This window comes from Eupeodes corollae, chromosome 3, assembly GCF_945859685.1.
Source record: "Eupeodes corollae chromosome 3, idEupCoro1.1, whole genome shotgun sequence".
Classification (NCBI taxonomy): domain Eukaryota; kingdom Metazoa; phylum Arthropoda; class Insecta; order Diptera; family Syrphidae; genus Eupeodes; species Eupeodes corollae.
Window position 1 is genome coordinate 31,080,263 of NC_079149.1, and position 26,525 is coordinate 31,106,787.

The 26,525-nt window shown below is 35.5% G+C and overlaps 1 protein-coding gene across 5 annotated transcripts; it reads left to right on the forward strand.

Moving 5' to 3' along the window:
• The first annotated feature begins 1,814 nt into the window (after positions 1–1,814).
• On the forward strand, positions 1,815–25,472 carry LOC129950179 (NF-kappa-B essential modulator). 5 transcript variants are annotated; one of them, XM_056062024.1, is made up of 9 exons: positions 1,815–1,966; positions 16,199–16,924; positions 16,988–17,097; positions 23,720–23,750; positions 23,820–23,965; positions 24,026–24,226; positions 24,289–24,614; positions 24,679–24,781; positions 24,857–25,472. In XM_056062024.1, exons 2-9 carry the CDS (start codon positions 16,309–16,311, stop codon positions 24,959–24,961), a joined length of 1,638 nt encoding a protein of 545 aa, XP_055917999.1. In that variant the 5' UTR covers positions 1,815–1,966; positions 16,199–16,308; the 3' UTR covers positions 24,962–25,472. The 5 variants fall into 5 exon arrangements, with proteins under 5 accessions (XP_055917999.1, XP_055918001.1, XP_055917998.1 ...); XM_056062026.1 differs by lacking the exon at positions 1,815–1,966 and adding an exon at positions 1,973–2,107; XM_056062023.1 differs by lacking the exon at positions 1,815–1,966 and adding an exon at positions 15,893–16,054.
• Positions 25,473–26,525: the final 1,053 nt, after the last annotated feature.

Sequence of the window (26,525 nt, forward strand, 5' to 3'; positions counted from 1 at the left end):
TCCAACCTTTATGGAGCAGCGTGAATTCTCCATGGTCATCCTGCACAAACGGACGAGTTTGGCAGGGATGCAAAAACTAGACATGGCTCTATACAGCTCGCCCCTGTAGATGCTGTCATATGCGGCCTTGAAATCGATGAAAAGATGGTGGGTGTCGATTTGGTGTTCTTGAGTTTTTTCCAGGATCTGCCGTAATGTGAATATTTAATCAACTGTGGACTTTCCTGGTCTAAAACCACACTGATAAGGACCTACCAGGTTGTTTACGATGGGCTTTAGACCTTCACATATTACGGCAGAGAAGATTTTATAGGCGATGTTAAGTACACTTATTCCTCTATAGTTGGTGCAGTTTAGAGGGTCTCCTTTTTTCAGGATCCAAAAGTAAGTACAATACGAAAAAAGTTCTAAAATTTTAGCAAACCAGGTCTCTAGGAGATGTGAAAACACCAGTGCATGCTCGTACAGCTACTACAGAAAATATTGATGTTGTTCGCCATAGTCTAGCTGAAGAGCCTCAACTCGACGTCGTTACAATTAAACCCATCACGATCGTCGTTGATAAACGTTATACGTAAGGACTTGCGTTTAATATAATGACCTGAATTGAAAGATATGGATGTGAACGATGTGTGGTTTAAACTTGACGTAGCCACTTGTCACAAAGCTAACGAAACATTGCTTTTTTTGCTTGACACGTTGGACTTCTTTCTTTAGGGTTATTTCAAACGAAAGGTGTACGTCGATAACCCAACAATAATTCAAAAGCTAAAGGATGAAACAATTCGGCACAATAGCGGCATGTAACCTCATTTATACCTCAGCATAATCTAAAACTTTGATACAGAAAGAAAGACAAGGCGTATTTAAACCTTACATACCATAAATTATGACCCAATAAATTATGTATTTAAAAATTACAGAAGAATCCAATTACAATGCTGCGAATCTTCACGAAGCGGCAATTCGAATAATACTATTCGTTTAATGGCAAATTTCAAACCTAATAAATAAATAATATTTTCATTAAAATATATCACACTGCGTTTCATTTAGTTTAACTTTCGAATCCGAAATATCAATCGTATTAATAAATCTGTGTTATGGCAAAAATTATATTATCTAATAAAACTAGCCCAAATCCATAAACTGTATTGAAAAAAGCATTGTCAAATAAAATATACTTTCAAATATCTACAAATTAACCAAAGTGCTGTCAATTTTGCCAACAAAGTCGTTAAGTTATGAAGTTTCAACATTTAGTTTTGTTTTATGCCATAATTCTTCCTTAAATCGATGCTAAGAGCTATTCTGTTCATTACAGAGACTTAAATCATCAGTAATATGAACAAGTCTTTTTACTATATTTCAACTCAATTTTAAAAGTATACTTTTAGGCAGAGTTAATTTCTTTCATTTTTAAATTATGAATAAGTCCAATGTCCAAGAGTTTTTTTAACAACTTCGGCATTTTGGTTTTAAATATTTTAATAACTTGAGTAACTCGAATAAAGGGATTTTGTTTAAAAGTTTTATATATTTTCAATGGTAAGGGATATTTGACAATGTTTAAACTACCTCTTTAATTTGTTTTGAACTGTAATACCGACGTACATTTGAATGGCAAAAGATTCAAAACTAGGGACAAGAATCAACTTCTTATAGAACAAAATCGTATCCCATTCCTATCCCAGCGAAGCGATGCGTAATGTTTTGAATGACTACAACTGCCTCGCAGGCGCTTACCTTTAGCAATTCTTTTCATTAAACAAAAAGGGAAACCCCCGTCTTTTATATTTGCGAATATTTGATGTAGTACTAGTAATCGAGAAAACGTAAACATGGTAGAGAATTATGTTTGTGGTGTTTTGTAGACAACTTAATCAAATCAGTTCTTCCTCAAATTTTTGGCAACATACTTAATTGTCTCATCTTCTCTACTCGACTCGTTTGGACAAAGTTTATTGTAAGTGATAATGTGATTCTAAATTGTGTTGTTTTTCCAAATTATCAAGAAGTTTACGTAATTGTGTGATGTGTGGAAGTAAATTTTAAATTACCTACGTGCCATCCAAACACTTGAAAATAAATTGTAACTACAAAAAAGGTCCGTAAATAGATATAATTTTTGGACTTACTATAAATTATGAAATAAGTACCTATAATTTCAAATAAAGCTTGAGGGTCCTACAATAACGTATTTATATATTTGTTTAACAAGTGAAAAGCAATGTGAAGAGGATGACAAATATTTTTTTATAAATTAAAAAGGCCTTAAAGGCATTATCGCAAAATTTTAAACAACCTATTGTTAAGGGTAAGTAGTACCGGTAGCGTGATGGTCAGTGCGTTGTACTGTCATGTCATGCAAGGCGTCTTGGGTTCAATCCCTGCCTGTGCCACCTAACTTTTTTGACGGGTAGGTACTACCTCTTGCGAGGAATTGACACATCCTCCAAGAGTAATTCTTGCCATGAAAAGTGCTTTCTAAAATTAGCCGTTCTGATTAGGCATATAAACTGTAGGTCCCTTCCATCTCTGACGACATTACTCGCACACAGGAATGGTTGAGAGTTGTAAGTCACTAGGCCCTGGTTCTTCATGAACTGTTGTGCCACCTTAATTATTTTTTTTAATGTTACGGGTTTAACAATTTTCTAGTTTGCAATTTGCTAAATATTTAGCAATTAAATAATTGAGTCTAACATACCTTTGTATTAAGTAGATTATTCATTACATTTTTTAAAAAACGAGCATCTAAAAAGTGACAGTTCGTGAAAATAAATAAAGCAAATACACTTAAACGGACCTATTAATTGATATCATACGGATTTAGCAAATTGCTTAAAGTAAAAGTAGCCATTCTCTGGTTTTAACTCTACCCAATGTTAAAATCGTTTTAAATTAAGTAAACCAACTTTTAAGGCTTGTAAATTGCTAGAAATGGCTTTAAAATTTTAAATTAAATTGTTAAATATGTTGTGGTATTTTTTTTATATTTCCCGGCTCAACTTTCCATTACCGCAGCACGAATTTCGACTCGCTGTTTTTTTATTTGATAGATATGTGCTAATAAATAATAAGTACAGCAATTTTAGAGCGAGGAAACATTTATTTCTATTTTTAATTAATTTTCAAAGTTCACTTTTTTACATACAAAACACACAAAAATGGTTGATTTTGACATTTCTTTCATGTTTTTTTTTCAGTGTTGCCATACTGGTTTTATTTTTGGTGGGGATTTCTTTGATTTTAGTGCTCAAATGCAAAAAGTAGTTTGCATATACCCAAATTCGCACCCACCCCAAATCCTATAGTGATCCCAAGCAGGAGTTTTGCAGGGGGCAGCATGCCCCCTTACATACCTAGCTGTTAGTACGCGCGCCGCCGTGCTATCAATTAAAAAAAAACTTGTTTTAGGCTCAAAAAATGCAATACAAGAAAAGTAGGGTTAAGTCCGAAAAAGAAAATATTTTTTTCAATGACTTAAAGTTGTTTCCTCGCCCTAATATTTAAATCATGTTCTATTGAGACCCCTACCTAACTGTAAAAAAAATCAGAAGGAAATTCGTGCTGCGGTAATGGAAAGTCGCCCCGTATTTTCGGTTTTTGCTTCCGCAGTCTTAAATCCACACTGATTTCTCAAAGTGTTTAATGTTGGTGGAGTCTAAAGCCTAGTACATACTTCCTCGTGAAGTGAACGTTCGCCAGTGGAGAAAGTGAACTTTTGACATTGCTCACTGGTACACACTTGTGAGTACACGTTGTGAAGCTTCACCAACAGTTCCCGTACATTTTGCACGTGAATTGCCCGTGAACGAAAACTCTCCACTTTGTTCTCCACTCAGCTTCACGAGCAAGTTCACGGGTGAACCAAAAACTGAAATTTGTATGGGTTCACGAGATGGTTCACAAAAATGTACTAGGCTTAAGAGCTCAACTTTCCATTAACTCAGCACGAATTTCAACACACTTTTTTTTGTTTGATAGATATGTAGAAATAAATAATTATTATAGCAATATTAGAGCGAGGAATCATTTATTTCTATTCTAAATTGATTTTCAAAATTCACTTTTTCTCATACATAACACGCAGAAATGGTGTATTTTGACATTTCTTCCTCGTCAGTATTGCCACACTTTTTTTTCTTGGGTATTTCGTTGATTTTGGTGCTCAAATGCAAAAAGTACATTGCATACGGCCAAACTCACACCTACCCCAAATCCTCCTATAGTGATCCCAAGAAGGGTTGTTACAGGGGGACAAAATGTTCCCATTTACATACCTAGCTTTTAGTACGCGCACCGTACTATCAATTCAATAAAACTTGTTTTAGGCTCAAAACACGAAATACAAAATGTAGGGTTAAGTCCGTAAAAGAAAAACTTTTGTTTGTGACTTAAAGGTGTTTCCTCGTCTTAATAATTAAAACACGTTCTATTGAGACGTAACTGTAAAAAAAATCAGAAAGAAAATCGTGCTGTAGTAATGAAAAGCCGCCCCTTTTTCAGTCTATTATAACCTTCTTTTTAATTCTGAGTTAACCTTTCAAATTTATTTGATTTAACTCTGGTTTGAATATATAGATGTTTTTAACAGATACATATTAACACAATTATTAACACCAATCAGCAAACAAAGAACAAGTTAATTATTATTACACCAATAATTGCACAATCTCACAACTCGACCGAATGCCCGTCACCGTTGATATGGAATGAATGATTTCAACCACCAACTTCACTCAGTCGAGCTGCATATGCAGACCTACCCCTATTCTAACTAACGAAGTGATCGGGATTTTATCACTCGCTACAGTATACTTCTTGTATAAGCTTTTACTAAATATACAGTGGTTTACCAATATAAGTTTTGTAGGTTAACAATTCGGCCATCCGACGCATCACTGTCCTCAGTGATTTTGTCTTGGAAGAAGATAAACATACATGACATGATCATAATTTATAACAATTCTATTTGGAATGGTCACAGCCCTTAGCATTTTTGTCGGCATGGTCACAGCCAACAACATTTCAACTCGGCATGTTCACAGCCAACAACAATTCAACTCGGCATGTTCACAGCCAACAACATTTCAACTCGGCATGTTCACAGCCAACAACAATTCAACTCGGCATGTTCACAGCCAACAACAATTCAACTCGGCATGTTCACAGCTAACAACAATTCAACTCGGCATGTTCACAGCCAACAACAATTCAACTCGGCATGTTCACAGCCAACAACATTTCAACTCAGACTCTGTCTCAAAAACCCATTATACTTGCCATTTCCCCTTGAAGTTTATATATCTCTTCTGTCTTACCACAATACTTGTTACCACTTATTCTTACCATCATCTATATATCCGGTTCGTTTTTAAATAAAACAGAATGCCTTTTGGAGTTGAATTCACATTGTTTTTCAAATTATTTAATGAATGATATTAAATCAGAGAAAAAAAAAAATAAAATATTTCTTTGTTTTTAAAATATACGATTCTATATAAAGCGAATAAATAATATTAGTTAAATGTAATATTTGATTCATTTTTTTTTAACTAACCAATACGAAATCAATATAAAAAAAAAATAAAAATCAATTCATGAATTAATTTATCTCAGAATTTTCATCAAGGTCTTCCTCCTCATCTACGCCATCCAAATCACAATCGTTCAAAGAACACCATGGCTTCAGACGATCCGCTGAATGAACTGACTCATACGGTTTCTGAGATACTTGCGTCATCGATGAATCGCCTATTAAATAACGATCATTTGGCAGGATACACTTAACTTCATAGGGTCCTCTAAATCTTGGTAGAAGTTTTCTGGACTGACCAGTAGCTGCATACGTGGCACGGGTTAATACCAAATCCCCCACTTGATATTTTCGAGGTTCACGGTGTGTCTCATTATATTTGTCGGCTTGTTTCGCCTGCAAGATGTCGACTCGGCGTTTGACTTGATCTCGCAACGTTGCCAATGGAATATTTTCTTCTTCATCCTTTGAATCATCTTCTTGTAAAACTATACTTAGCTCATTGGTAAGTGAATTCTTGGGTTTAAATGCGAATAAAATCTCTTGTGGTGTTTGGTTCGTTATTCGATGTTTTAGACAATTTAGTCCCCATTGTATTGCGGGGAGATGAGAATCCCAATCTCTTCCGTCCGGTCTTGTCGTCATTGTAGATATCGCTGTTCCCACGGTACGAAAATACCGCTCGATTTGTCCATTTGCCCGGGGAGTGCACACTGCGGTGGTTATATGTTTAATCCCGTTTTCATCACAGTAGCTGTTGAATTGCTTTGACGTGTACGCTGTTCCTTTGTCCGATATTATGCGAGATGGTGTCCCGAAGAATTGTGTAAGATCTACCAAAACTCGAACAACAGCTTTAGTCGTGGTATCTTTCACAGCTCTAAGGATCACAAATTTGCTGAAAGAATCAACTATGCCTAAAACGTACGAGTTACCCTTTAAACTTTTAACATACGGTCCGAGATGATCAATGTGTATGGTGAAAAATGGAACTGGGTGTTTCTCGATCGGATGAATTTGGTACCTTGACTCGTCTTTAGAGCGTTGGTTGTACAGGCACGGAACACAACTGGAGATATATTTTTCAACGATGCGTCGCATTTTCGGGAACCAGTATCGTTTTCGAATGTGTTCTATGGTACGATCCATCCCACAGTGGCCTATATCATCATGTGACGTTTTGATTATTCTCCAGCGAACACCATGAGGTAAAACAAAACGTGGACCATCAGGTGTAATTTTAAAAAGACGACCGGATTTTAAGCAATATTCTTTTTGGAGAGACTTCGTCTTCGCATCCTTCTTGTCATTGTTTTGTAGAGTCTGTTTGATTTCATTAAGTCCTGGATCCTTATACTGCAAAGTGGCAATCCAATCTGAGTCATCCATCCCTACCATATTGATGTTTAATCCAGCTTCCTCCATTTCAACAGCTCTCCCGGTTGGGTTGCGGCTAAGAGCATCTGCATGCTGCATCTGGTTGGCTGTTCTATATTGTAAGTTGAAGTCAAACTCTTGAATTTTAAGCCACCAGCGGGCTATCCTTGCACTCATATCCTTCTTATCTTGAGTCATTTTTAATGAATTGCAGTCAGTATAAATGGTGAACCGTTTTCCCAACAAATAATAACGAAAACGTTCAAGACTTTCCACCACTGCTAACGCTTCTAATTCATAACTATGAAACTTTTTTTCGGAATCTGTAGTGGCTCGACTATAGTAGGAAACAGCTGGCTTTTCTCCCGTCGTAGTTACTTGCAATAGAACACCAGCAAGGCCTAGAGAGGATGCATCGGTATGAAGTTCGTGCTCAAGGTTTGGATTGTACATCACAAGAATGGGTGATTCACATAATTTGGACTTTAAAGTGTCGAAAGCTTTTTGTTGAGACTCGGTCCATTCAAACTTTGAATCTTTTCTGAGCAACTTGTTTAACGGAGATGCGATTTCTGCATAATTAGGTACAAATCGTCTAAAGTATCCAGATAACCCCAAAAATTGTCTTATATGCTTGGTCTCGGTAGGTACAGGAAATGATTTCACCGCTTCCACTTTAAAGTCTCCAGGTCTAATACCATCGCCACTTATTTCATGGCCAAGAAAAGTAATTTGTTTCAAGAAAAATTTACATTTCGATAGGTTAAGGGTCAAATTAAATTCTTTTAATACTATTAAAAGTTTTTCAAAGTTTTTAAAAATATCATAGATATCTTTACCGAACAAAACGATATCGTCCATATATACTAGGATATTTTCTGAATCTACGCGTCTCATAACTAAGTACAAAAGACGCATAAATGTCGCCGGAGCGTTGGTCAAACCGAAGGGGACACGTTTGAATTGATAATGGCCGTGAGGAGTCACAAAAGCAGTTAAATGTTTGGATTCTTTGCTAACGGGTATTTGATAATAACCACTCATCATGTCGAGAACAACAAAAATTTTACCCTCAGCCATTTGATTTATTTGTTCTTCGATATTGGGAGTAGGGAAATTTTCGCGCATTGTGATATCATTTAAACGCCTATAATCGACGCACATTCGATAAGTATTGTTCTTTTTCTTTACAAGTAGAGCAGGACTCGCGTATTCCGACGATGAATCTTCTATAATGTCATTTTCGAGTAATTCGTTTATAATTTTTTTGAGTTCGAGCGTCTCATTACACGCTATTCGATAAGGTTTATACCTAACAATAGTATTGTCTTTCAGATTAATTTTTAATTCTATTTCTTTCGTTTTACCGAGTTCGCGTAAGGAAGTAGAGAAACAGTCACGGTATTTATTGAGTAGATTGATTAATTTTCCAGTTGCCTCACTTCCAATGTTGTCATCAAGATCTAAATCTTTACAACTAATGGTTAGTTTTTTTTCGATGGAGGCGACTGAAATAGAATTAAGTCACAATGGGGGTTCAATGTTCTTTACTTCGAGGGAACCGAATTCTTTAATAACGCGAACGCGAGGGGAATCAAGGAAATTTCTTCCCAAAATCATGGGTACGTCCTGCGAATTATTGTCCACAATATATATATCGATTGGCATTGTCACATCCCCGACCGTAACCATCTGATGCGTTTTTGCCATGGAGCTTGTAGTCCCCCCCCCAAATCCGTTGAGTGTCACATTACAAGACTCTTGCCTACAGTTATTCTTGCAAGCGTCTTCTGACCGTAAAGTCGAACAATCAGCACCAAGATCCAAAAATGCTCTGACAGTGAAATTACCAACCTTTATGTTTTTCGTCAAACCACCATCGTCTTGGTTGTGCCGTAGACGCCGTATTTTGTTTGGTGGTCCATTCAATTGTGTAAAAGGATTTCGTTTTGCTGCACGGCAGTTACGCGCAAAATGCCCTGGCTGTTTGCAGCTAAAGCACGTTTGTTGCATGAAATCGTTAGCATTTGATTTTGGTTGGTTAAAAGATGAATAATTCAACTTGCAATTGCGAGCATAGTGACCAATATTCTTACATTTATAACAAGTAATTGGAAGTTCTCTACCGTATTTTCGAGAATCTCTGAATGGCCTTAAATTGTTTTCAAATGACCCCGTTCGTTCCTGGCCCTTGCTCCTACTACCATCAAATTTCTCCCGACTACAAGCTTGTGCTCTTACTTTTGATAATGATTTCAAAAGCTCGAGCAATTCACTAATGGATGCACATTTTGCCATGGTCACATTTTCCATTAACGCTCGATCACCCAACCCAGATATTATGAAACGTAATATCGATTTGATACCAAACTTACCCCGCCTGCCCAAAGCAAGCATCGTATATACATAGCTTTCATAACTTTCATCCAAACGTTTTCTTCGAGTCATGAGACTTACGAGAGCATCGGACTCGTCGGTCGAGGAGGGGAAATCCATCACCAAACTGGTTTTAAACTGAGTCCAGCTGGTGATGTGTCCCCTCTGAGCTGCCAACCATTGTGATGCTGCCTCTTCTAATCGCAAAGATGCATAAAAAAGAGTGGAGCGATCATCCCAGTCATACATGTGACTAATATTGTCGACCATGTTTACCCACTCTTCTGCTGCCATCCCGTTTCCGAGGGACGGATTGAAAGCAGGAATAATCACTTTAACCTCTTCACCGCCGAGACGCAACGACGAAGATGGATGACTAAGCGTAGATTCAGCCACCGCCGACGAACCCGCACTCTGACCTCGACGGATAGAAGCCATTTCCTTTTCAAGCTCGGCATTTTTTTTTTTTAATTCGTCTAGTTCCTTGCGAATTTTACTCATTTTTCATATGCATGTAATGTATATATTTGTATATAAAGATTATACTACCCACACGCTTGCAAACAAGAATGAAAATTATGTACATGAAATCTCAATTCAAAAATAAAAGAGAGTCGACGACGCGATGCAACTAACACTATATAATATGAGCATGAGAATTGAGTCGAGTGGAATATGGATAGTACGCAATACGCATTCACACACGATAAAATCAGTTGACGACGATATAACACACAACTCAACGAACACAAACAAGTATGGGAGTCCAGCACGGACACTCGACAACTTCACCCGATGACGAAAGGGATAGACACATACACCAGAAAAGACAAAGAAGGGGAGTGACACAACAAATTTACCGCACAATCCCGCTATGTCAATTGCTGTCGACTAGACATATAAGCATTTGCACCACTCGATTGTTCCTTTCGTTTTATTATTATTATTATTTTTTTTTCAAGACAGTAGAAAAAAACAACTAAACCATCAATTTGGATCCGAATCCCACTTCTGATTATTATTAACACAATTATTAACACCAATCAGCAAACAAAGAACAAGTTAATTATTATTACACCAATAATTGCACAATCTCACAACTCGACCGAATGCCCGTCACCGTTGATATGGAATGAATGATTTCAACCACCAACTTCACTCAGTCGAGCTGCATATGCAGACCTACCCCTATTCTAACTAACGAAGTGATCGGGATTTTATCACTCGCTACAGTATACTTCTTGTATAAGCTTTTACTAAATATACAGTGGTTTACCAATATAAGTTTTGTAGGTTAACATACAGAAATTGTTTTTACTTCTTTTTATGAGATCATGCTTACCAGCGATGGAAGTGCTACCGTATAGATGAGTACCTTCAAGCTTACAAAAATAAACGAAAAGAAATTGTTCGTGAGATAAAAATAGCTAATAGATAAAATTGTTTTCATCGTATCTTAGTGATAGAAAACAGGCTGTCTTCTTAGAGACTGCCTTATCAAATTTTTGTCCTGTGCTACGGGGCGTTCCACAAGGATCGATTTTGGGCCCTCTGTTATTTTCTATGTACATAAATGACATGCAACATACAATCTTGAATTCATCGAAGCATTCTTATGCTGATGATATTAAAATCTCCCCTCTTGGGCGTTAAGACTTTGGGTATTCCAGTTCTCGTGTATGGTTGCAAAAGAAAACTTAAGGTAGCACTCAATAGTGCTCTCAATCTGAGGAGATTCGACCATATTTCACATTAGGAAAAAAAATTATTCGCCATGTCATTTTTTAATTATATGAAGTTTCGTACCATGTGTTTGTTATTTTCAATTCTAAAAACTATGCAGCCGTAAAATCCGGTTTTCGACATCCAACAGATCTGCTTGTTTGATTTTACCACATTTCACCTGCCTTACATCCAAGAAACAATTCCTTATCTCAGCTATAGGCCATTGGTTAAGACTGTATTTTACTAACCAAAGGAACTTGCTAACTTTCACCCCAAACCCATTTACCCCTACTGTATGCTTGGAATAACGTAATGTTACTATGATTAATTTGTTTTATGTTTTATTTATTTTTATTTTTTTATTATTTTGTTATCTTTTAATTATTTTTTGTTATATTGTAAAGCTTTGTAATTTAAATATTTTAAATTTTCACAAATTTATAAGTGTACTCTTACTGTGAATTGGAATATAATAATAAATAAATCTATAAATCTAAATTTATGGAAAACTGAAAAATTTATTGTCATATTCAGATTCCGACCTAAGTCATGGGGATTAATACGAAATTTTAAGTTTAACTTTTTTGAGAAGACAAATATTTATCAGAACGCGACGAAGTTTATTAAATTGGACAAAAAGCTTGAATTTCGTTAGTTCATTATAAATAATTAAACAAAAACAACAAATGAGATATAGACACCGCCTGTTAACCAAAATGTCAAAGTATATCGATTTCTATAGTTTTTGGACAACTTAGTCTACAACATTAAGTTTTATTATACAAGACGTATTTCTTGAACGCAAAGACAAAGTATTCTAAAGTGTTTCTTTATTCTTTTGCCGGATTTATATTTGCATATAGGCATCTGCAATTATGAAGAAAAGTTAATAAGCAAAAAAAAAAGATTTCACAAAAATGACCATGTTTGCCTTTATACATACTTAAAAATTTTTGGGCTACTATCTCTATAACAGGAATTCACATTGAGATTGAATACTCCTTTGTGTTGACGTCTTTGTATAATAAATCCGATAACATTAATATAGAGCAAATTTGTTTACGGTCGTCGCAATCTGGCGTTGGATGTGTTACATAAATGACAAGTAAAATAAAAACTCCAGAAAATAATATCGCCGTTAACACTAGGTGCCGCCCTTGTTGAGTCAATCAATCATAGTACTTTTGACGCATAGAGTCATGGCACCTAGCAATCACTGTCAAAAACAATCTATTTGTTTTTCGATTTGACGTTCAATGTATTTCCAAAAACAGAAACGTAAAAAGTGACTTGAAAAAGATTGATTTTATTAACAAACCACATATATATAAACGATTATAAAAAAAGAATACCTATTACTATGTGTTTATTTCTTAATCAGTTGAAAAAAAAAATATATTAAGAGTATTAGGTGCGTACCTTCCTAAAACAGTCTAATTTTATGAAAAAATACAAAATTTAACTAAATCCTGTTCGAGTACTCAAAAATTTCGTAGTTTCTCGTACAAGAGAGCGCTCACGAGAGAGTAAAATATTTCCCCAACCTACGAATTTTAGGCCAAGAAATTTCTTTGGGCTGAATTGTAAAAAGTGTCAAATTTAATAGAACTTCAAATAAATTAAATAAATGCAATTTATTTGCTGTCACTTATAAAATTAAAAATTCTTTTCCATTTTCAAATTCAATTTAATCAAGTTTTTTCATTATTTATATTTTCTTGACAGTCGAATTGTGGGAAAAATTTGCTTATTTTTTGTAGTTTTGTCTTTTTGTGAGAGAATTTTACCCCCACTCTTTAAAATATCCCTGTTTACGAATTTTAATGCAGAAAGTACGCGAAAGGACCTATTATACCTGCCGTGACTTCATGTGTTAAAAGGTTTTAAATACAAAGTTGACAGACGTTTTATATATTTCTTTTTTAATGAGTGAAAACGGAATAAGTATACACACCTCAATTCGACTTGTTAAAGCTTCTGATCTGTTAACTGTCAGTTCAACTTAAATGACTCCTAGTGTCAATTATTTACTTTCGACACTTTTATGCCTGTGTCGAGATGATAATTCTCATCAATTTTTGTATAGAAAAAATATAACGTTGTACGTTTCGACAAATCAAATCTAATTTACTTTCCGTGATTAACTTAAAAATCCACTTCTTAACTGTAGTCGAACTTAACGAATGACGGTGTTCACATTGCACATTCTTTAAACGTCTTTTTCTGTTGTTCTAGTATTTTATTTAGGTTGCACTAATTTTTGAATTTGTCTTTCTTCCCTATCTCGAAATAAAATCATGCGATCTTAAGTTAATGTGTTACTTTAAAAAAGTCAGAAGTTCATCACCTATTCACTTTAACAAATATTCTACTAGACTGGTGGCTTTTTTTCTTAATTTTTATATAAAATCTATTATTTGTAATTTTACATTGAACTTAATACTACTAATAATATTCTAATTGTGTGTTGTTTTTCAATTCAATTTAAAAAAAATAGTATCAGTTGTTTATAGATTTAAAATCAAATTTAAAAAAAATGTTTGAAAACTTTTTCATCTCATCATTTTTTCACTTGGTGATTTTATATTGTTCAATTTACATTCGATTGAATCTTATAGCATTTGCACACCAAACTCAAAAACGTTAAAAAGTTTTCGAAAACCCGAAAATTTCACACCGAAAATTTACAAGTTTTCATTTGACATTTAAATTTGTTTAACACCTGCTGTCAAATTTTGTATTGATGAAGAAATTTGTGAATAATAAACTTTGTTCTTCTCAAATTATTTGTGAAATTAAAATGAATTGTAACCAATTAAAATTGATTTTAATTCATAAAAAGAAAGTGGAACAAAATATGGAGATTTTGTTAAACTTTTTTTTCATTTTATAAAGCCTTTATCATACAAAAAACTACCAGTATACCACCACCCACCGTTTTACACAGTGCAGCTATCTTCTTTGTTCCAACCAGTCCGAACAATTCACTAAGGAGAAGCTAATTGTCTAAAAAATATGTCATAGAATCAACAACAAACAAAATTGTTACAATAAAAATTAATTTTATTTAAAACATTTTCTTCTTCTTTCACAACAAATTCAATCCAAAATACTGAGCTTATGTATGACTGTTGCTTCTTTTGGACAAATGTACCTTCAGATTCACCATACAATTTATAGCCGGGGTTGAGAAGATTCTGAGCGATTTTGTGTAAATCCTTATGGCCGGAGCAGAAAAAGTCAATTCCTAGTTCTAGATTCGTACCAAAATCACACTCATCCAGAGTGATCACTGAAACTGTTATGATGGACTGCAATTTCTCCATGACTCTTTGGCTTCTTCCTTTTAGGACTAGCCTGGCTTGTCTAAAGCACTGAGGATCTTCTTGATGTTGGGGGCGATAGCTCACTGTTGTGGTTTGTTTTTTTAGTTCAACTTTGAATTGCTACTAGTTTTCGAGAGGTTTTATATAAAAATTGTGGTTTATCAAAAATGTATGAAAAATTTTGAGTTTTCTATGTAAGTTTTCGGCCAAAACCGATGATTTCGCGAAAACCAAGTTTTGGACTTGGTGTCAAAAGCCTATTGTGAATGCATTTTATAAAATACCTTTTTTTGTTAACTTTAGTTCTTGCAAGTTATGTCTCGAGTCATTCAATCGTTTTTCTGCAATTATGAAATTTATCATATTAGAATTTATTACAATTCTGAAGAAAAATGTTATAAATTTTTTGAAAATAACTGTAATTTTTAGAACAACTTAAGTAGTATTCACATGAGCGCGACCAACGAACGACGAATGAATTACAAAATGTGAGTTAAATACGTTTGAAGACATATTTCCACACAAATTGCTAACAAAACGATAGCAATATAGTTTCTATTTGATTTATGATACATACTTTAACTTTTCATTATAATATCTTAATAAATTTAAGAAAACAAATTTATTCGTCGCGAAAAAATTATAGTTGATACGAACTGTCAAACTTTATTCGCGTTCCACATTATCCACACTCGCAACGAATAAAATAATCGCGCGTACTTAACCTAAAAAATCATTCTTGTTTTGGTTTCGGTGGAGAATGATGTTCGGCTGTGGCTTCATTCGCGACGAATTAAAAACTCTCATGTGAAAGAAACGTCAAAATCGACTAATATTCGTTCATTCGTTGGTCGTTGGTCGTGCTCATGTGAATAGTACTTTAGGATTTAACTGTCATAGATTCAACTCTTATTAAGACAATTTAAAATAAATAGTTTTTAATTAAGCTTCGAACGTTTATAGTTTTACAAACTAAGCTAAGACAGCATATATTTATTTAATAATATTAAAGTATTAAACACTACTTGTTTCAGGAGTAATACAAAATAATTATTTGAAAATCTCACGCATTTCCATAGGATTGTTTCATTCCTTGATGTTAGTATGCCCTTAACCTACTTAGCATTTTGTTCTCACCCTAATCAACAATTATCCATTTATTTTTCTCTCTTTTCTTTACCCATTCTTACAGATGTTTGCTGTCATTTCGACTTTAGAGTTTGGTGTTGCCACTTACTTTATTTGTACTTTTTTCAAGTGCAATGGCCGTCTCGGTTGCCACTTGAAAATACATTTTGTACTCACAACAAACAGTAAAACTAACCAAATTCTGTTAAATAACCAAAATAATTAAATTCAATAAATGCTGCACGAACAGAACAAACAATTCAAAAATTTTCAAAGAAAATCGTGTCGAATTGATGTGTAGAATAAAAAATTGGAAATTTCAACAATTGAAAAATAATTAACAAGATAAATTACCAAAGTGTCAACCCCGACTTGTCAAATGAAAAATAAAATAAAATTCCACTACTACATGAGTAGATCCCATTCCAACATCTGTCGTTGATTTATCTTTCTTTTTTGTTGTTTAATAATTGAAATTGAAAATTCTCTCTTTGCTAAAGTTTATACTGCTTCCTGCTGCTGCTGCTGCAATTTTGTCCAAATAAAAATTGTTTATTAATTGTTTATCAACTACCAAAAAGTAAAAAACCCCAACCCAGCGATATTATTGATTAAAGTTTGTTTATTCTTATCTAATTTTACTAAAACAAAAAATGAATCATTTGGGTAAATTATTTAACAAGTGCTTCTTGCGTTGTTGTTTTTCTTTCTCTCTTCTCTTTAGACATCGGATTATTGCGTTGTTTTCCTGATTCGGTTTCCGATTTTTCATTGAGAATCCACAACAAGAATTCTTGGAAAAACTATTCGTAAAAATATCTACACTCCCACACAATGTCTGACGAGGAATCCTTTGTTATCTTGGGCACGTCGCCAACATCATCCATGGACACTATCAATTCTCTACCGATGGTATCGGATCCCGTGGCAATGAAGGAAGCTCTCAAAGACGCTGAAACTACTCCACTAAATGGTATAGTGAAGCTCAATGACAGTGGACTGTCCCAGAGTCAGTTTACGGCATCGACGTCTTCCGATGGAAGTCAATACAGCATTGTCCACAATGGCAACGCAGCTAAGGTAACGACAAATGGAACCAGTGATGTGGATGGTGCGCTAATAGCTGATTGTGTATCATCGACTCCGTCGAAATTACTTACATCAGTTGCAAAGTCTCTTCCCGAGGAGAGTGTCACATCAAACAAGGACGAAAGCATTGCTAAGAAGCTGCCGACATCGAATGGAATGGACACATCCGCAATGACGACTTCTGTCAAGCCACCAAACTCAGAGTCATCGCTGGCGGCTAGTTTCATTTTGGGTGAAGTAAACTCTGACATTCTGAAAGCGAGTGTTTACTCTCAGTTTCCAAGTATCTGTTCCATGGGCGCCTGCACCGAAGATGTGATGAAGCTACAGAGTATGATGTCCGAATATATGGAATTGAAGAGTAAGACTTTTACTTTCACTCGAATTCTTGCATATATTAATTTTTATTTGTTGTTGTTTATAGAAACTCTTCTTAATACAAACATCACCATGAAACAGTTATATGATCAGACACAAAAGTGGAAGGCCGATGTCAAGGCCATGGAAGATGAGCGTAAAGTTGAAATAGCCAAGGTAAGTGAGTTAATTTTATATATGCATTATTATTTTGACTCATAAATAAGAAGTAGGTATTTATTGCTTCCGAATAAATACAAATGAAAGACAAGAACATTCAGCTCAGAATTTGTCATGAAGTTGTTCCATTGAGATGTCCAAACGAAAACATTCAGCGCTATCTCGAATTCCCTTATAATCAGAAACTGTTACGGATACTGCAGAAAAGTTTACAATATTTAATTTTTTTATTAATTATAACCCTAAACGTCATTGGTCAGATGCGTTAAAAGACGATATTTGAATGCGTTTGTGTTAATTATTCTTCCAATTGTAATAGAAAGTGAGTTCCATAATTGAAATAATCAGGTTGACGAGACTGTAAAATAATGTGCAGCTGAATGAGAGTTCTAAATTTTATAAGGTTATAAAAATTAAGACCCGTCATTCGTAATATCTTATATTGAAGTTGTACCTGGCAAAGTTATTGTACATACTTACTTACTTTACTTTAGTGGGCGCTACAGCGCATTGTGCTCCTGGGCCCCAAGCAATAATTTTCGTCAGCTTACTCTATCTCTAGCTTGCTGCCTCTGGTTTCGAATACCAAGTTGACGTGATCACTCCACCGAAAATGAGGCCTGCCTCTGCTTTTTGTTCCCTCAGGCTTAGTGTTGCATACCTTACGGTCTGGAGCTTCGATATTCATTCGCAGTTTTTTGACCAGTCGCAAGTCGCTATACAGCTCCGATAACTCTTGATTAAATCTCCTCCGCCAGATGTTACTTTGCCTGTCGACACAAACTGGACCATAGATCGTACGCAGAACCTTCCTCTCGAAGATACCAAGAGATCCTTCATCCGCCTTTGAGAGGGTCCATACTTCTGCACCATACAAAAAGACGGGGATGATTTAAGTTTTGTACAGTGTCTCTTTGGTACTTCGCAATAGGGCCTTGTTCCTCAACTGCTTACTTAGGCCAAAGAAACAGCAATTAGCAAGGGTAATTCTGCTTTTGATCTCTGCGCTGATGTCATTTGCAGAATTAACAGCAGTGCCCAGATAAACAAATTCGTTTACCACCTCGAAGTTGTACCTGTCAATTCTCACATTTTGACCAAGTCTACGGTGTGAATTTCCTCTATTTGACGACAGTAAATACTTCGTTTTGTCCTCGTTAATGTCAAGACCCATTTTCTTCGCCTCAGACTCGACGTTAGAAAAAGCACCCGTCACTGCTCGTTTAGTTCTTCCCATGTAATTGTCATCTGCATATCCAAGATATTGTGTGGATTTTTGAAAGATGGTGCCACTTGTATTGCCTTTGGTGTTGCGCACCACTCTTTCAAAAACAATATCGAAGCAGCTACATGACAGCGCAACGCCTTGTCGAAGTCCTCTGGTGGTTTCGAAGGTTTCGGTCGAGTCTCTTCCAATTTTGACGCAGCAACGAGCATTTTCCAGCGTCATCCTGATAAGTCGTATCAGTTTGGTAGGGATACCAAAACTAAACATGGCACGGGCTGCTTTAAAATCGATGAAAAGATCGTGTGTTTCGATGTTATGTTCTTGGGTCTTTTCCACACTAGTAAGGGGCAATTAGTTCGTCAGTAAATGGCTTCAGGCGTTCATATAATACGCTGGACAAGATGTTTAAAAGGCTAATACCTCTGTAGTTGGCGCAGAGAAGGCGGTTACCTTTTTTATGGATCGGGCAGATGGTACTTAAGTTTCACTCGTCAGGCATGCTTTCTTCCGACGAAATTTTAGTAACTAACTGGTGCATGCTGCTTACCAGATCTGCTCCAGCGTACTTAAAAAGCTCCACCTGCAGACCGCTATCACCGGGCTCTTTGTCAAATGGATTTGACGTAGCTGCTCGCTGGCGGAATCGTTGACTTCATCACCACTAAGCAGCTGGTTGAAATGTGCTCTCCAGGGGTTCCTTGGTGTTTGCTGTGAGAAACCTAGCACCTCTTCCGCAGCATTCCTGATGGATTGTTTGCAAAGCTGCCAGTGGGTTTCTGGGCACATCTCGTCCGTTGTAGGGTTTCTCGTAAACTCTAGGGATACTCGGTCGGCAAAGGCATTGGCGGTATTCTCCTGCTGCAGTCTTCCAGCGTTGAATCTTCTCCTCAAGGTTGTTGTTCGCCTAAGAGCTTCCATGGATATTCGTACGCGCAGTTTAACACCAACCAGGTTGTGGTCGGAATCTTTGTTGGCTGATCTGTACGTACGAACGCCAAGTATGCTAGAGTGTCTTTCGTCAATAGCAACATGATCGATTTGGTTGCATGTTCGATCATCGGCGGACTGCCAAGTACAGGGCGGGGAATCTGGTGCTTCTCAACACCATGTTTTTCTCGGTTAGGAAGTCGATAAGCCTTAGTCCGTTTCCAGATGTGATGTCGTGCCTTCCGATTGACCTACCCAAGATGCCTTCTTTACCAATTTTGGCGTTAAAATCTCCCAGGAGGATTTTAACATCGTTTTTGGAACATTGCTCATATGTTTTGGCGAGGAGCTCATAGCTCATCCTTTTCTTCCGTCGGGGCATGGGCGGTGATAAGGCTCAGGTGGTGGAATTTGGCCTTAATGCGGATTGTCGTCACTCTTTCGCTTAAAACTCTTCACCTTAGTTTCCCTCTGACGGTAAAACCACATCCAAATAGCCGCTTCCTCCCATCGAGTAGACACTTCCCATAGTAGAAATCACAGCCTTCAATCTTCCTACTGCCTGGCCCATTCCATCGCATCTGGAGGGCTATCACATCAGCTTTGATTTCGGCGAGGGCATCGGCAAGCTGCTCTGCTTTGCGTGGTCGGTTGAATGTACGCACATTCCATGTACATACACGTAAATCGTTTTTCGTTTGCGGGGGGGGGGGGGGTGTCAAGATTATCAATCCGTTCATCCGAGACTATTACTTGTGTTTTCATCACACTTTAAAATGTCCTTTCATAGCCGACTTGTGAGGCCTCCGCATGACTGATATCGTTAAAGCTGGTTCTTCAGAGCGATATCTGGTCTTTAGCTTCTTGAGAAGGTCTGGATCCAACGTTCGTCGTTAGTTCACCTTTCGGCTATCCAGCGAGCATCACTAGGGGATGACGATAAGATTTTGCACCACCAAGTTGTTGTGTATAACATGTAAAATATATAATATAAAGTGTTCGTCTTGTATTTGATTCAACGCTAAAGCACACTTAAGACAGCAGAATAGGTAATAGAATAGACAGTAACAAGGAACACCTTACTACTGAGAGGAACAAACCTTTGGGATGTCCACAGTAGACGCAAAGCACCATAAAACTTGCCAATTGTACTAACTTGTTGATTCCAAGTTAAAGTCTAGTTAAAAATAATACCTAGATTCTTAGCAGACGTTACAAATTCAATAACTGAGTCGTCTAGCAGAACCGGTCGAAAACATGACTTATCAAGGGCGCGTTTGTAAACACACAAAGTCTTAGATTTTCTTGAATTGAGGGTGAGGTTATGCTTGAGAGCCCACTGTTGTATAACTACTAGATCCTCGATAACATAGTAATAGCATTTCTTATGCTATCTACAGGAGTGTCCAAGTATAATTGGACGTCATCAGCAAACATATGAACTTTACAAGATTTACCCAGTCGAGGAAGTTCGTTAACGTAAGTGAAAATAATAGAGGTGCAAGAATAGAACCCTGAGGGACCCCTGCTGGGGCTGTCAGAAATGATACTCGTAATGTCTGATTTCCTACAGCAACGCTTTGTTGTCGATTAGATAACTATGAGTGCAGAAGTTTAAGTTAAGTTTTTGGCACAACACAAAGTGATCGACAGTAGCACGATTTATGTCCTTCGCTCTGCGTATATCATCAACAACAAGTAAAATCGCCATTTTACAGCTTCTTTTTGCACAAAACCCGGATTGATTTGTATCTAGCAGGCTATTGTATGTTAGGTGACCTTGCATTTGTTTTCAAAGTTGTTTTCCGAAGACTTTAGATAGAAATAGCAGAATAGCAATAGGCCTATATTCTGGGTTATCACAGTTTAAAGTCGTAGGTTTAGGCATATGTCCATACTCTCGGGTACTCAGAACTTCGGATTGTATGCCTACCGCGCCTGATTTAATGGACAGCTTTTCCTCGACGATATCTTCATCTGCGAAACGAGTAAATTTAAAATTTTGTTCAGGGTCATCAATTTCATTACTCAAAGCATTATCTGCAGGGCCATGAGAGTCAATTGGATAACGTGTTTTGGGAACAGATATAGACACAAACTGGGCATTAATTTGGTTGCAGTCTATGTTAGCATTAGGTTCTGAAATTCGTTTACCATTACCCAATTTCATGTTTTTCCAAAGGGTTTTCCCAGATTGCTAATGTGGTTCAATAAATTTGCATAGCAGCGTCTCTTAGCCGTTTTAATCCAAAGAACTACTAAATTTCGGAAAAACGAAAGGTATCATGAAAAACTGCTAGTATATAACGCTTCCAACGAATAAACGCATTGCTTCGTTTTTTAATCTAATCTATTATAAAAGCATTTAACCAAGTCGAAGAATTGCTTTTAACCACCTTATATTTCATGGAGACGTGACGATTGATAAAAATTAGTCGACAAAATAGCTTTCATTTTTAATAAAGGGTGGTGAAGTCTTATAGGTGAAAATCAGGAAGTGGGACCGTCCTCTAGAAACCGCATCCATATCTTCCGATTTGGATTATAAAAAGTTCGTTCCCTCCCATTTCACGATAGCGAACACCATTTACTTTGTGGCCGCATTGGTTTTTCGACAATCACTCTTTGATTATAATTCACCCAAAATGCCGCAGTTCTGCCTTTTGACGAATCCATTGAAATAAAAATATGCCTCACCAATGAAGTTGATTTTCTTCGAAAATTGATTATCCACTGTTGCCATTTCTTTCCACTATTTCTACCATTGACAACGCTGAAAAGGTCCAAGAAGCTTTAGTTCTTGAGTCAATTGCATCTTGTTAGCGTGTAAATGCGAGTCTTAGCAATCATTTTTTTTAGTACGAGCTGTACTCGCAAGCAGTAGTGTTTTCACATCTTCTACAGAGCCGGTTTGCTGAAATGTGTAAACGATTTTTCCAATTGTACTCAAATTTGGATGATGAAAAAATCATAAAGTGTACGATATGCATTTTGATTTGAACGTCCATTTCATAATTATCCTGAATAACTTTAACGGGTTCAAATTGAATTAATCTGAAATTAAGAAATTTCTATTTAAATGTAGAAAAAATGACGTTTAAGTGTGGTTCACATTCAACATCAACCCTTAATATTTAACCACCTCTTATATTCTGAAAATTTGATGACTACACATTCGCAATAAGGATACCAATTTTATTCTCTTTGGTTTTTCTGTAAAGAACCGCTTTAGTATTAAAGCTTCAGCATTCTTTTTGGATTATTATACGAAACGAAGACATCCAAATAATAAGGATTATTTGAAAGTAAATAAGACACTGAACACTTTCAAACGGAATGTTGATATTCGTAGATTTGGAAAGTAATCAAGAATTTCAAAAAAAAAATGTTAACTAATTCAGGAATTTACATAGCATCAAAAAGCCTAATATAATTTTCTTTCGAATTATGTGGATCTGAAAAACCTGATGTTATATATTAATTTTGAATTCAGACTTGAAAACCTTAGAATTACCTTGCTGATCAGTGGAATCTAAAATAAAATGATCTTTTCCCATTCAAACACTGAAATCATAGCGAGAAATGTTTATATCGATGTCCAAGTCCATCGAGCTCAAATCTTAAACTAGACATTTACAGTTACAATTTTTGTACAATCTTTTTTGTGGCTACAATTCACAGTTCCGAACCATATCCAAATTTACGGTTGTATAACTTTACGAGTTACACTGGTACGTGTCAGTTATAGTGTTACAGCGAGATTTAAGACACTCACATAGTACGTTAGATATGATCTTATAGGCAACATTAGGCCTCTGTAATTTATGCAGAACAAAAGATCGACTTTTTGTAGATTAATCATATTGAGGTATTCAACTAATCATCAGGAGTACTTTCCTCTTCCCACATTTAGTTAATGAGCTGGTTCTCAAGCACTCTACAGGACACCACGTCCATATTTGAAGAGTTCCTCAGGTAGGCCATCTGTACAGGTGGATTTGTTGTTCTTAAGCTTTTGGATGGTTTTATTTACCTCTTCAATTCTGGGCGCATGGACTGGCTCTTCATTGATTGACCTCATGCATCTATGCTTTTTAACTGTTTTCTCTATATGATGGCTATTAAACAGCAGCTGAACGTGCTCCTTAATCACGTCTTAGTAGTTTTGTTGAACCGGCGGCGTTTGTTGGTGGCGGGGCTTGACTCCTCGAAATACCTGACCTGAAGGGCCGCGGATGCAGCTTTTTTCGTGACCTTCAATGGGTAATAAACCGCGAAATTCTTATTTAAAAAAAGATGATGACCTTATCTTCTGCATTTCTTCTTCTATTTAAATTGTGACCATTTTTTTGCTTCCTTAAATCATCCTAAGTTCATGCTTTTGTGTTATAAATTTGTTAATGAAACTATAACTAGCTTACAAATTTCATAATTTCCTTTTCTTTCGTTTTGATTTCATTTCAGCTTCGCAACGAAAATCTAGAACTTCGTCGAGGTAAGTAGACTTAGTAAAATAAAAAAATGTTAAACATTTTTCTCATTCAATTTAAATTCCCCTTTGAAGACCTTGATTTGAAAGTTGAACAAATAAATATCAACGAAGAAGCCAGACGCAAAGAACACGAAGAGTTCATTCAAAGTCTCTCTGATAAGACGGCTCAAATTGAAAATATGAGTACACAAATTCAAAAATTGGAACAACAACAATTGGTAAATAGATATCCAAATATTTTAAGAAATAAAAAAGCAAAATTTTGATTTAAAAAAAAGGCTTCTTTTGAATTTATTCCAAAAAATGAAACGGAACAGGCCTCGGCGTCGTCCAACACCACCAATGAATCCAGTGAAGAAGCAGCCGGAGCTACACCTGTTCCAGAATACGTAACTATGTTGGAACATAAACGTGTTGTAAAAGATTTTGAAAGACAGATGTCAGCTATTGTTGCTGAGAATTTGCAACTTAAAGATATGGTAAGTTGTTTTTTCTTTACTTATGTTTTTAATTAATTTTACAAATCTTATCCCTTTCATAGCAAAATCTTTATATTGATGAGATCAACTGCCTAAAAGTAAGTTTGGTTGCTGCTGAGGAATTGCAAAAGCAATCCGAGGCAGATATAAAATTCCTTAAAGCTAGTGACGAGGATAAGAGTGAAATATTTAAGAAATTCGAAGCTGAACGCAAAAGTCTTCGTGTTGATCTTGATGTTTTGACACAGCAACTCGAAATCTATTGTCGGGATTTTAAAATCGAGCAAGAAGCCCGAGAGAATCTAGCAAATGAAAAAGATCAGTTGCTTGCTGATTTGCGTGAGTTGCAAAGGAAAAATCAAGGACTCATTGAAGAAGCTCAGAAAAAGTAAGCTCAATTTATTTTGTTTATATTTTTCGTCATAATTTATTTAAAAAATAATTAAATTTAGATACGAAGAACATACCAAACAAGTTATGGCCGCAACAGGAGCTTTCCCCAAGACCAGAACCCAAACGATGACATCTTCATCTGCATCTTCGTCCAGGTCGAGTGTGAGTATAAAATTTTGCTTTCTTGAATCCAATTCGAATTCAAATTGATTTAATTTCATATCTTTTTCAATTTAGATTTACTCCCCCGAAAACAATTTCAATTGTCCATTGTGTGGTAAAATCTTCAAGACTCTGTGTATCCTACAAACTCATGTAAATGAATGCTTGGATGGAAATTAGTTTTAGTTATTCTTATTATCAACAAACAAACAAAAAATCAATTCACTTGTTGTTCTTTTCAATTCTATTAATAGATTTTAAGATATCGCGGTATTAAAACCAAATACCCTTACCTGAATGGACATTTTTAAAATGGGTATTATAATAATCTTGACACATATATCATTTATATTTTGTATATTTAGTTATTTTTATTTGTAAAAGTGAAATTATATTAAATTTGTTTTTTTTTTTTATAATTAGTCAAAATTTCTGATTGTACACGAATTTCAAAAATTTATGTTTAGATTTGGAAACAAATTAAAAAGAATTTTATGTGAGTTACATAATTTGTACGGAATTAAGAAAACCAAAATACGACTTAACAAAAACAATTTCAAAATTGTTCAATTTGTGAACATAATTTAACTTTATCATGATACTATTACCAACATTCAAACACTGTTATCTTAGGCATAAACAAATAACGATTAAAATAAATATATATTAAAAATAATGAGTAAAACAATAACAGTCTTTTTTTTTAAATATTGATTTTTTGGTTGCTCAATATTTGGCCCATCAGTAAGTTTCATATTAATGTGATCAGCCCCGTCGAGAGGGAGGTAGAAAGGGAGGAACCCCCCGAGGCCCGTAAAATTGAAAGCAATGAGGAGAGTGTTTTTTTTTTCAATATACTCTGTATTCATCATCAACATACCTATTCTCACTTATGTTGAGGGACCCGAAAATTTAAAATCATTCATGCTTTCGCAATCGAAAAATGAAAATTATTGGCTTACATTTTTGGTAATATTTATTCGCTTTCCTTATTTAATTTAACGTAAATTTCAAATTTTTTTTTATTTTGAAAATTTGTAACGGAAACTTAAAACAAAACACAAATATTCATTTCGGTTTCTGGTTCTATGAAGTTTCTTTTCTTCTATTTTAGTTTCTGGTTGGAACGAAATTTTTGATTCGGTTTCGGTGGAATGGGAGGGGGGTGTATATTTTACGCAAACGTTTTTCTATTGTGGTTTCCGTAATATTAATTAATGTTTTGAATACTGAAGTTTTGAAGAATATCAAATCACTTTAAAGTGTGTATATTAAACAAACCATATAAAAAAATCAGAGGAATGTTGTACTGTCGCAATCGCATTTTTTGGTGTTGTTCAAAAGTGTTTCAACTTGTTTAGCAGCAGTTCGGAACGTTGAGAAATTCTTAAGAAAAATGTGTCGTTATCCCTTCACAAACTTTCCGATACAAGATGGGCAGCTAGAATTGAGGCAGTAAAACCATTTGCATATCATCCTTAAGCCTTAAGTGATATTATTTTAACCGCTGAAACTCGAAGAGATGTAAATTGCGTTTTAAAATATAAGCACAAATTTGAATGCGTTCTGATGTCTTTGGTTTAGTGCAAGGTTCTTAGCGCTATAAATGAAAGAAGTATCATTCTTCGAGCCAAAAAACATGACTATTGACTTTGAAATTCGAAACTCGACAATTTGATCTCCGATTTGAATAATTTTCAAAACAGATGGGATCAAATTTTATGTTCATGATAGCCCCATTTTG

Excerpts from the sequence above, each read along its gene's own strand:
- LOC129950179 (XM_056062024.1), top strand. The coding sequence starts at position 16,309 with ATGTCTGACGAGGAATCCTTTGTTATCTTGGGCACGTCGCCAACATCA. Across the intron at positions 23,751-23,819 it reads AAATCTAGAACTTCGTCGAG|ACCTTGATTTGAAAGTTGAA; the intron begins GTAAGTAGACTT and ends TCCCCTTTGAAG. Across the intron at positions 23,966-24,025 it reads AATTGGAACAACAACAATTG|GCTTCTTTTGAATTTATTCC; the intron begins GTAAATAGATAT and ends TTTAAAAAAAAG.